This window comes from Saccostrea echinata, unplaced genomic scaffold (assembly GCF_033153115.1).
Source record: "Saccostrea echinata isolate AGI-Se365-2 ecotype Australia unplaced genomic scaffold, CSIRO_AGI_Sech_v1 ptg000023l, whole genome shotgun sequence".
NCBI lineage: Eukaryota > Metazoa > Mollusca > Bivalvia > Ostreida > Ostreidae > Saccostrea > Saccostrea echinata.
In genome coordinates, this window is record NW_026889772.1 from 8,392,857 (window position 1) to 8,405,000 (window position 12,144).

The following is a 12,144-nucleotide window of genomic DNA, read 5'->3' on the forward strand; positions in this document are numbered from 1 at the left end:
ATAAACACTGAAACAGAGAATGAGAGATCATCATCATGGCTTGGTGCTCACATAACGAAAAGGATCAAATTCCGTCCCGTGTTTCGAAGTGGAAAAAATGTAAAGCGATTGAAAAACTCGGAGTATTTTATGCTCAATGTGCATATGCAGATCCAAACGATATTTTAGAAAAGTTAAATAATAAGTTGACGAACAAAAGGCAGATTTCGCCTCCATCAGAGAGCATGGCGCGAATAAAGGAATTTCTAATGGAGTATGTGAATTTTAATATTGCTGATGATGAAAAGAGTCTGAGGATCAACTCTGAATTGACTAGGAGACACGTAACAAACGTTGAAGCGTGCATGCAGAGGTTATCATCCCTCAACATTTGTGAATATATGCAGATAAAGGGCATTCAGGATCATGAATTGGAATTTAAAAGGTACGGATTGCCATGATGTATACAGAGTAATGGCAAAGAAAAACCTTCAATACATCAGGGAATTCAAGATATAGAGGTTCAATTATACAGGGCTTAAAAAGATTAGAAACATGTGATATTTTTACAAATAGGAGGTACCTTGTAGAAGCTATTTTAATAAAAAATGTTACAAAATTTTTCTCCAACAGATATTTTGGCTGGTACAGTCATGAATTCATCTGGGTAAAAGGACCATGTAATGGCAATTTTGAAAGGTGAATATATACAGAAATGGTTTTGACAGCCCACTTACTTTGACATTTCCATGTTATTTGAGATATCTACAACAAATGCAGTCATGCCATGGTAGTATGAATTTTAGCAGCTGATCCATACCATATAGGCACTTGTTTTGAAATTATTTTAAAAACCCACATCAAAATAAAATCACAAGTTATCTTATCTAACTCCAAATTACAAAGGAATGTACATAGCACTTTTTGGTGTGAAACCAGTTTTCCAGTCAGCACGCAAAGTTTGGAGGTTGTTTACACAGAGAGAAGACAATAAAAGCAAGCAAGCCATACATGATTTTGTACATGTATATAAATTGTTGTGGAAGAGAATGGTGATAAACTATTGCCCACTGTGTTTACTTTGAAAAATTCTGGGAAGGGGGAAACTTGACAGTATTTAGATATGGGGTGAAATATTTATTTCAGAAACAAGTGCCTGTGAACTGATCTCCACAATCCTTTATGCATGTTCTCAGTGGATTATATAACTTAAATTTAGGCCTTTATACTTGGCACTCGGGGCCATTGAGCAGTGAGGGATCTTTTTTGTGCCAGCACTTACTGCTGCACAGGACCTTGGTTTATACGGTCTCATCCGAAGGACCATTAACATGCCTGTTCTACATGTTAATTGGTGAACATGGATGATTATATTGTATTATCAATTTTGTAACTTGATGGATTTATGAAGAAGTTCTGTATCTTTTTCAGACTCCTGATAAAAGTGTATGCCAAGTCTCAAGATTTTTTGGAGATGATGACCAAGTTTTTAAAAATGATGTTGCTACCTATCAGGCCATATAAAAGTGCATACACAGAGCTAATAAGACATTTTTCAAATATGTGTGATCTGTCATCAGTGTAAGTAAAACAAATTAATAGCAGGTTTTGAAAAGAATTGATAGTTTAATCAAAAAATAATTTGTCATATTTTCTAAATGTAGTGTAGTTCTACCATTGAAAGGTGGGGGAGGGGGTGGAAGGGAGAGAACTTAAATTGTGGAGCTACATAGATCTCTTTAAACATGGTAAACATGGCGAAGGAAAAATAATAAGTATAGAAAGCAAATCTCATTATGTTACATGCCAAAGGTATCTTTCTCAAAGATGTACTTAAGCCTATAATGATGTATAATATCTTGTAATTGCAGATTATCATGCACTCAAATTTAGTTTGTTTTGTTTTTATGTTCAACTTGATAGTCCAGGAGATAGCTTTCAACGATTAATCATTCTGCAAGATCAGGCCTTTCTTTGTCTGCCAGATATCAGATTTTTCCAAGAAAAACCAGAGTCAGATCTAAGAGATATTTTGGTCTCTACAGTTGCTACGGTAAGTCTTTGTTCTGCTTAGATAACAGCTGCATGGTTTTGAGGACCAGTGCGTTCATCTGCAGAATTTTATTTATTCTGATTGATCAATTGGCCTAGAAATACATATGCCATTTTGACAGAATATAGATTCAGGAATTTGCAATAAAAATTTCCTACCAAAAATCGACAGACAACAATTTGATGTTATGATCAAAAACTTGAGACCTTTTATAAGAAAAAAAATATACAATTTTTTTCACACGTTAATATGTCGCTTTCCAATTGGCTTAGAAATATGCCTTTTTTACAGAACATAGATTCAGGAGTGTAGATTCTAAATTTGCAACAAAAAATTCCTGCCAAAAATAGACTCATGATAATTTATATTTCAGCGGCGATATGTGTATGCATATAATATATGACAAAAGAACAGTGTTTTGAATAATTAACTGATGCTTTCAAATAAAAAGTTAAAGTTTTAAAAAGTAATCACCTATTTACCTACCCTAATTTTTATTCCCACATAATCAAAGTTTCAAGGGTTTATAGTTTTTTCCATGTCTGTCCATCTGTCTAGCTGTCTGTCTATTTGTACGCAAAGACTTTAACTTTGCCCATAATTTTCGATTGGTTCAGGCTATGGCTTTCATATTTCACATGTCTTCCTTGTGACAAGACCTTTCTTCAGGTACCATCACATTTGACCTTTTGACTAAGGATGCACGATTTTTTTGGTATACCGGTATATTGTGATTTTTATTACGTGATACGTATCGTGATACAGAGACTAAAACACTGGTATTTGGTACATAATTATAAATTCCATAATATATATTCATTTATTTCTTCGAACTATTAAATAAAAATTACAGGAAGTCTAAAAAATGTTGAAAAAAATTAAAATGCGGTATACAAACATGCTTTTATACTATATAAATAAAAAAGGAAAAAAGTGAAGTTATGTTTTATCAGCGTATTTGTAAGAAAAATTATAGAAATTCATTTGAAGTTGTATTAAAAATCCCATGTAAAAATATCGTGATATTATCATGATATTTTGGGGGGAAATCGTGATATATCAAGATACAAAATTTTTGCTGATACCCATCCTACTTTTGACCTTGACCTTGGAGTTTGACCCAATTTTGTAAAATTTTACCCAACTTTAACCATGGCCATAGCTTTTGAACAGTTGGTGCTAGGTCTTTCATACTTCACATGTGTATTTCTTGTGACAAGACCTTCCTTTGACTCTTAGACCTTGACCTAGGAGTTTGACCTACTTTTGTTAAAACTTTAACCTTGGCCTTAGCTTTTGAATGGCTAGTGCTAGGACTTTCATATTTCACATATTTGTGAAAAGAGCTTCCTTTGAGAATCAGCAACTGGAACCCTTTGTCCTTGACCTTGGAGTTTGACCTTATTTTGGAAAACTTTAACCTTGGCCATAACTTTTGAACAGTTGGTGACAGGGTTTTCCTTCTTCACATTAGTATTCCTTATGACAAAACCTTCCTTTGGAAAACTTTAACCTTGGCCATAACTTTTGAACAGTTGGTGATAGGGTTTTCCTACTTCACATGAGTATTCCTTGTGACAAGACCTTCCTTTGGATACCAACAGCTTTGACCCTTTGACCTTGGAGTTTGACCTAGGCTACTTTTGAAAAACTTTAACCTTGGCCATAACTTTTGAATGGTTGGTGCTAGGGCTTTCATATTTTGTGTGTATTTCTTGTGAGAAGGCCTTTCTTTGAACACTATTAATTTTGACCATTTGACGATGACCTTGATGTTTGACGTACTTTTGAAAAACTTTAACCTTTTCCATATCTTTTCAATGGTTGCTATTAGAGCTTTCATATTTCACAGATACATTCCTCGAGACAAGACCTTCCTTTGGGTACCAACATGTTTGATTTGCATTTGAGAAAGTTTAACCTTCACTATAAGTTGCCATATAAGGGCATCATTGTTTCACAAACACATCTTGTTTTTGGTACAATACCAAAAACACACATATTTTTTTCATTTGGCCTGAGTAACCTGGCCACTGGTCCTTTTGTTATTTGATATACCTGGTTATTTGTTAACTTGTATTTTAGTGTGAAAGGAAAAATTTGTTGAATCCAGAGACCAATTTCAACATAGAAAAAGCAGTAGATGACAAATTACTTGTTGAACATGGTGGAGGGTTGCTCATAGAAAGCCCATATTCCTTCTTCCAACCACATGTTCTTGGAAGTTTATGCTTAAAAACTGAGGTAAGGCCCAGTGTTGATCAAATCTAGGGTGCTTGGACTGTTTCAAAAAAAAAAATGTTTGCTACGAAATTTAGGAGATGTAAACAGTTCATGCACTGGACACTTTTAATCTTTCAGCACTGTGTTTTTTTGTGGTGTGCATGAGATGATAAACCATCCTGAGAGCATATTAGCAGCAAACCAAAGATGTTTTTCTTTATTTTGTATGTCAGGCATAACCTCTGCTCCAAAAACTAATGCTGATTGAAGTATTTCTAGATTTTTATCATGTACAGTACAATGTATATACTTTTAAATGTACTATACTTATCATACTTCGCACCGCAATTGAAGTTTAAAAGTTGGAAGGGTATATAGGAATCACCTTGTCTGTGTCTGTCCATGCAATTTTGTAAAGGCCATAACATTGTAATAAAAAAAAAAACATTGGAAGCTCATACTTGGTACAATGATTGTCCATGTCCTGAGGGTTTGTCATGACCTTAACTCAAGGCTATTCCAGCAAGTTCAAGGTCACTAGCTGAAAAAGTATAAAATTCATGTCTGGTCTACAACTTCCTAATGGACAAACATTGAAAGTTCATACTTGATACAAAGATAATAACCTGAAAGTGCATGTGTGATGACGTTGAACCGAAGTCATTTGATCAAGTTCAAGGTCAAATTTATTTTGTTTATTTTTGCTTTGTCAATATTTTGTTATGGAGAACATTATAAACTCACACTTATCACAAAGATTGCGTATGACCTGAGGGTATTATTGACCTTGACCAAAGGTCATTCCAGCAATTTCAAGGTCACAGGAAGAAATACCGGTAATGTATTACTTGTGTCCAGTCCATCATTTTCTAATGGAGGCTAATTGGATATTGATACTTGTCACAAATATTGCTTGTGACTTAAGTGTGTGTCATGATCTTGACCAAAAGCAATTTTGACAAAGTTACTACCTGAAAAATTGTTAAATTCATGTATAGTTTAATTGGAAAACACTGAATATTCGTACTTCACACAAATATTACTTCTGTCCTGAAGGTATGTCATGACATTGACCCAAGGTCATTTCAGCAAGTTCAAGGTTCATAAGTAGAAACTTCAAACAAAGATTTAGTGACTGTGAGTTGAAAGTATGACATAATCTTGACCTAAGGTCATTCTTGCAAGTTTAAGAACACTGGCAGAAAAAATGTGAAATTTTTAAAAACTTTATATCTTCCATTTCAATCATCAATATAAAGTAGAGACTTAGTGCTTTCATGTCCTATATAAAAAGTTTAATCTTACAGTCCAGGTATTGACAAACAGGCCTTGTAAAATTTCAGTGTTCTTGAATTCTGCAAAAAAACAGGTGTTTTTGATAATGCAAAGCATTAAGATATGAGCCCACCTTTGTCCCCCAAAGTAAAATGTTATATAATATTTAGAAATAGATCTTTCATCATATAATTCCACATTTTTGGATTTGAGGTTGGACTCTATGCAATAATACACTGAAAATCAAGATGCGTTTGTGAAACACTGATGTCCCCATATGGCAGCTTATGGCAAAGGTCAAAGTTTCTCAAATGCAAGTCAAACTCCAGGTCAGGACTCAGGAGATCAGAAATGTTGGTACCCAAAGAAAGGTCTTGTCTTGAGGATTATTATTATTATTTTATGCGGAGTCATCAATATTTCAGCCATATTTCGGCGGTTCTTGTCTTGAGGAATATACCTGTGAAATTTGAAAGCCCTAGTACCAACTGTTCAAAAGTTATGGCGAAGTTTAAAGTTTTTTATGCCCCCGTATCGAAAGATCCCGGGGGTATATTGTTTTTGTCCTGTCTGTCCGTTGTCAACTTTAACCTTGCCCATAACCTTTGATTGGTTGGAGCTATGACTTTCGTATTTCACATGTGTATTCCTTGTGACAAGACCTTTGACCTTTTGACCTTGACCTTGGAGTTTGACCCACTTTTGCAAAATTTTATGAGACTTTAACCTTGGCCATAACTTCTGAACAGTTAGTACTTGGGGTTTCAAACTTCACATGTGTATTCCTTGTGACAAGACCTTCCTCAGGATATCAACCTCTTTGACCCTTTGACCTTGACCTAGGAGTTTGACCTACTTTTGAAAAACTTTAACCTTGGCCATAACTTTTGAATGGTTGGTGCTAGGGCTTTCATACTTCACATATGTAATCCTTGTGACAAGACCTTCCTTCGGATACCAACAACTTTGACCCTTTGACCTTGACCAAAGGAAGGTCTTGTCACAAGGAATAGACATTTAAATGAAAGTCCTTGCACCAACCATTCAAAAGTTATGGCCAAGGTAAGTGTTTTTAAAAAGTAGGTCAAACTCCTAGGTCAAAATCAAAGGTCAAAGTTGTTGGTATCCAAAGAAAGGTCTTGTCACAAGGAATACATATGTGAAGTTTGAAAGCCGAAGGCCCCAAGCACTAACTTTTGAAAAGTTATGACCAAGGTTATAATCTCATAAAATTTTGCAAAAGTGGGCCAAATTTCAAGGTCAAGGTCAAAAGGTCAAATATGATGATACCCAAAGAAAGGTCCTGTCACAAGGAATACACCTGTGAAATATGAGTCATAGCTCCAACCAATCAAAAGTTATGGGCAAGGTTAAAGTTTTTGCAGACAAACAGACAGCCTCCAGACGGACAGACAGGGCAAAAACTATATTCCTGAATCTTTAATACGGGGGCATAACAATTTAAACTTTTGACCATTTTTGAAGAAATTTTCAGGATTTGGTAGTGGTGTTCCAATCATCGATTATAATCGAAAGTCAGTCGATTGTTGGCATAATCCAAGCACTCGATTACAAAATATTTATTCTGATTAATCGGTTAATTTTTTTTACAAGCGTAATAGTTTTTAAGCCAAATATTCCAGCCGTGACTTATTTATTAACTTATTATACCCCCCGCAAACGAAGTTTAGGGGGGGTTATTGGAATCAGCATGTCCGTCTGTCTGTAGATGAGATTTTGTCCGGACCATTTCTTGGAAACTGTTGCAAGGATTGTCTGAAAATTTGTACACTTATTACTTGCCATATGAAGGTGTGCACCTGGTATTTTCATCATGATTGGATAATTTTTTTGCATTTTACAGGTGTTCTTTTCATTTTTATTATGTGCTTTTGTCCTGATCTGTTCCCAGAGACTATTGTATAGATTTGTATGAAAATGTGTACACTTATTATTTACCATATGAAGATGTGCACCTGGTATTTTCAACATTATTTGGTAATTTTTCTGCATTTTACAGGGTTTTTTTTTTCTTCTCATTTTTATTGACTTGGCCATTTCGGGTTCATGTCCAAGGTTTGAGAATCTAGAACATCTGTACAAATATGTGAACTACAGCTTAAAACTACTCATTAGAACTAAAAAAAAAAATCACAAAGTATTAAAAACAGTTTTTACATTACACAGCAGATAGTGTAAATCCATTTGTCCCTTGGGAGTAATGAGTGGAGATGCATCCAGTTAAAGATTAATGAGTTCAGTGTGGGAAGCTGTGAGGGCATCTCTGATCAAGCAGGCCTTATCTATATCTCCTGGGAATTGGGTAGAAAGAAATAAAGATCTCTGTTGTCTAAGTCTCTTAATTGTAATTTTATGTCTGTCAAAATATAGTTACTGGAACCAGCCTTTTATTTTTAAAATGAGTTTGATATAAAGGTATTAAGATCAATTTGATTTTGTATAATTAATTATGATAATTTTTTTCAACAATCAATTTGCAGAGTGTCATGTCTCACAAAGATGACAAATAGTTGCAAACTATTTTTCCAATGTAATAAAAAAAACACTGTAATTATTAGACTAAGTATTGATGTTTTATTAGGCTGCACCTTAGTTTCATTCATTAAAAAAAATACAATGAGTAATTAAATTTTCACTCTAAATGTTTAAGCAAATTGTGAACACCTTTCACATCTAGAAAACATTAGTGATTTGGTACCTTCTCTGAAAAACACAGCGGGGGGTATTTGTCCCCTTTGGACAGTTCTAGTTTGTGCATTGTGATGGCGTAGACGAACACACAATTGTTTCCATCTGGGTAACAAAGCACATTCCCGGGTATGGACGAACTTTGGGTTCTACAAAATGAACGAAGGACCAGCTGGACCACCACAGAAAGCAGTCATTTACCCATTCTTACCACTTAATTAACTCAATTGATAGACTTTGTAAATGTCCAATTATAATCAATAATTAGTTAGTTACAGTCACCTGATCATTGATTATGAAATTCTTTCCGATTCCCATCACTAGAATACGTTCTATTTCCACTATGGAAGAGTTATACTTCTTAGTGCGCTCTTTTGTGAAAAAGTCGGAAAATGTACAAATCTCGCGGGATTTCTGGGACAAACGTAACATAAACATGTAAACAATATGTTGAATGTCGATGAACAATTCCTAAGAAAATGCAAATGAAATATTTTATTGTTGTGGACTTTATATACATCAAGAGTAGGAATGACAACGATATCATGTTGATCGTATGTATCTATTTATCGTATGGTACATCTAAATACAATATACAGATGCCTCGGAAATGTCGTATTTTTTATTAATGGATAATAAATTTAGGGTTCTCGCTCTCTTACATATATCTTTTAGTTCTTCTATTCTTTAATTGTGTAGACCATGTCGGTAGATTCCAGGTTCTTCAGTAAGACATAAGTCAGTAGTAAGGTTTGACGAAGATTTTAATTATTGTAATATATATGTAACCGGAAGTAGAACTCTTTAATGAATAACTTAACAAAGTTAATAGCCAACTTGGCTTAAAGCAGTAAACTGCCTCCAGTTATGATTGTCAACCCAGGTAAGGGGATATCTGAACTATGATCAACGCTAAATGAAAACACAGTTGTAAGTTTTATAAATTTAATAAAGTGAGAATTAACCTTTGTAAATGATAACAAATAATAAATAATGATCAAAATTTAACAAACAGAAAAGTCTTTGAAATTTGCACAGGATTAATAGGGCTTTATCAAAAATGTAATTTAATCTGGTAGGTGATTCACAATAATCTCAATAAATAAATAAGTAATTGAAAAATGTAATAGAAAATGGGAGGAATGTGGAAAAACTATGAAAAATAATTTATGTCCCTACTGGGCTTCCATACTTATGAAAGTTGTCAAAAATCCTATAAAATGAATGGATTAGAAAAGTGTAAAAAGAATGAGCTACATCACCCAATATGACTACTATCAACACTCTAGAGTTGAACTGAAAATATCAATGCTAATTCTAGGTTCTAAAAATAACTGACCCAGAAAATAAACAACACCCAAAATAAATAATAAATAGTGGTTCTAGAAAATAAACCTGTTATCTACATATCCCTAGACCAGGCAGGACTTGGAAAGGGAAACTTAATTTACTTTAAATAACCTACATCCTAACCTATCCTATAACTTTATTCTATAAAACCTACATCTAACCTATCATAAAGTGCTCGCTCAGCACGTGCTAAATGAAACCTATAATGCCGTGTACCTTGAGGTTGGCATAAAATCAGAGATAATGAGCCATGAGGCTTATCCCTAACCAAGTGAAGTAAACTGCTCGAACACGGGTTTAAATACCCTAACTAGGTCCAAAATAAAAACCAATGACTATCAAAGATCCTAAAGCTAAGTTAACCAATCAGAACACAGCTATCAAAAGTACTACGGAAAGACTGCCAACATGGATGACACTTCCTGTTTAAAAAGTAAAAACATGTGGAATGTCAACACATGTCCTAACTTATAACAGACACATAATAAAGGGGTTTTACGTAAGTAACAACTGAAAACAAATGATAAATAGAATAATCTGACTGAAATATCAGCAAATACTTGTAAAATATTATTTACGAAACGATGGCTATGAAATAAAAATCTAAATCACTACATTCCTCCCCCCTTAAAAAAACAAAATTTACAATAAATTTTCGTTTTCAAATATGATATATATTAAATGAACAAAGTTAATGTTTATATCCGCCAGGAGGAAACCTCTCATCCCTAGGGTTGGAGTTGTCTGGAAGTGTGAACAATGGTTCCTGTGAAGAACGTTTCCTTGCGCTTGCAGCTAGGTCCCTAGCCTGCTTGTGAATGGCTGGTAGCGGCATCAGGTAGCCCTTGGGATCAACATATCGCGGGTTGGAAGTGTAACGCTTCCTAACACAAAACTGAAGATCCTTATGATCCTGATGGATATGACGATACATGTCATTGTTCTTGTAGAAAATTTGACAACAAAATAAACTTGGACAGTCATACATGCGCACATGTCCTTATGGAAACTCAAATAATGGGTTCTGTAACTTCCAAGTTTAAATGAGTTCAAATGAGGGCGAGACGGACAGTTCTGTATCGGGCATAGCTGACCTGCCTCCGGCCACACAGCAGCCACTGCCTCCTCAGCTTCAAACTTTTGTAGTTCCAAAGGGTCCACACTTATATCTAAAGTATCCATCTGTTAATTTTGGAGAAAATTGTAAAACAAAGATTAGAAAAGTATTAAAGCAGATTAATCACCATCAATGCAAGTCCTGAAGTCAATTTATCTCTATGAAAAATAACTTTTAAAATTAAAATCTTAAATTCTAAGACTTAATTTAAATAATGTCTGAATGTATGGAAAGTTAATCAATATAGTTATCTACCAAATTCAGAATCCACTGAATAAAACCCCCCAAAAAATGTTATCAAGTAGCGCGCAAATACTTATAACATAATCTAAACAAGGGATGACCATGCATCACCTCCCATAGATAAACTATAAGCAAAACTTAAGTGTTGATTTCAGCACAGTACAAGGGAGATAATTTAAAGATCATCTACGGTCAGTATTAAACTATGAATACCAAGCTCTCAATGATTCATATCTATTATTACTGTTGCTGAATAAGCCGAAAGAACTGAAATATACTGTTTTGACTTCTAGATAACTATAAATCATTGCCAACTACTGTGTCTTATTAAATAAATAAAACATCTATCATTGACCTTGTATCCACTAAAGTCAAAATCAGTGCTAACTTGAATGTTATTCTCAAAAGAAAATAAATGACTACCAAAAACTAACTCATTAATAAGTAATAAAGATCTACTTCTTAAAACTAGAGTGAGATATTTCAAAAATTAAATATCACTTGTCATCACTACAAAAGGCCAACTCAAACCTTTTATATATTATATTCTTATTATATATAGAATTCAAAAATAAAAATAACTATTTACATAGGCATTTAAAAAAAAAATAAAATGCCTAGATGCCTGGTCTCAAGGAGAGTAGATAACAGGGGGTTTGATTGTTCTACCCCACCTTGACTGTCTAAGGGGTTCAGGACTAGGTAAACTAAAAACAGGAGGAACAGTCTCCTCAACTTCCTCTTGATCATTAAAATCTACAGGAGTATGATCTACAGGGGGTTCAAATGACTTGTCAAGGGAAGTAACTACTGTTGTCCAGTTTCTAGGAGGTAAAATGCCTTCATAGGGTTTTAACTGATCTACATGTACCACAATGAGAGGGCTCTTAGGGTCTTTTTGAACTTGGTAAGTCACATCTGTGATCTTTTTAATAACTTTATATGGCCCTACCCATCCTAATCCTAACTTAACACCAGCTGAGGGTGGATACCACCTCCAGACAAAGTCATTTTCTGAAAACTCTCTAGGTTTTAATCCCCTATCATAGTATTTCTTCTGTTTTGATGCTGCCTGTCTAAGATTTTCAGACACAAAATTGTAAGAATCAGCTAAAACTATTCTTAACCACTCTACATATTCTACAGGGCAAGTGGGAATAGGTGAAGAAGGAGGATTCCCTAACATAAGATCAAC

General features: G+C 34.3%; 1 protein-coding gene across 2 annotated transcripts in view; it reads left to right on the forward strand.

The window, feature by feature from the left end:
- The window catches only part of LOC133191420 (uncharacterized), a 25,137-nt gene continuing 12,993 nt past the window's right edge, over window positions 1-12,144 (forward strand). Inside the window, exons 1-5 of one of the 2 annotated variants that reach the window (XM_061327177.1) lie at window positions 1-424; window positions 613-678; window positions 1,411-1,560; window positions 1,903-2,032; window positions 4,118-4,276. In XM_061327177.1, the coding sequence (XP_061183161.1) occupies window positions 36-424; window positions 613-678; window positions 1,411-1,560; window positions 1,903-2,032; window positions 4,118-4,276 (894 nt within the window). In that variant the 5' untranslated portion in view covers window positions 1-35. The remainder of the gene's footprint in view (window positions 425-612; window positions 679-1,410; window positions 1,561-1,902; window positions 2,033-4,117; window positions 4,277-12,144) is intronic. The other variant, XM_061327178.1, reaches the window with a different exon arrangement.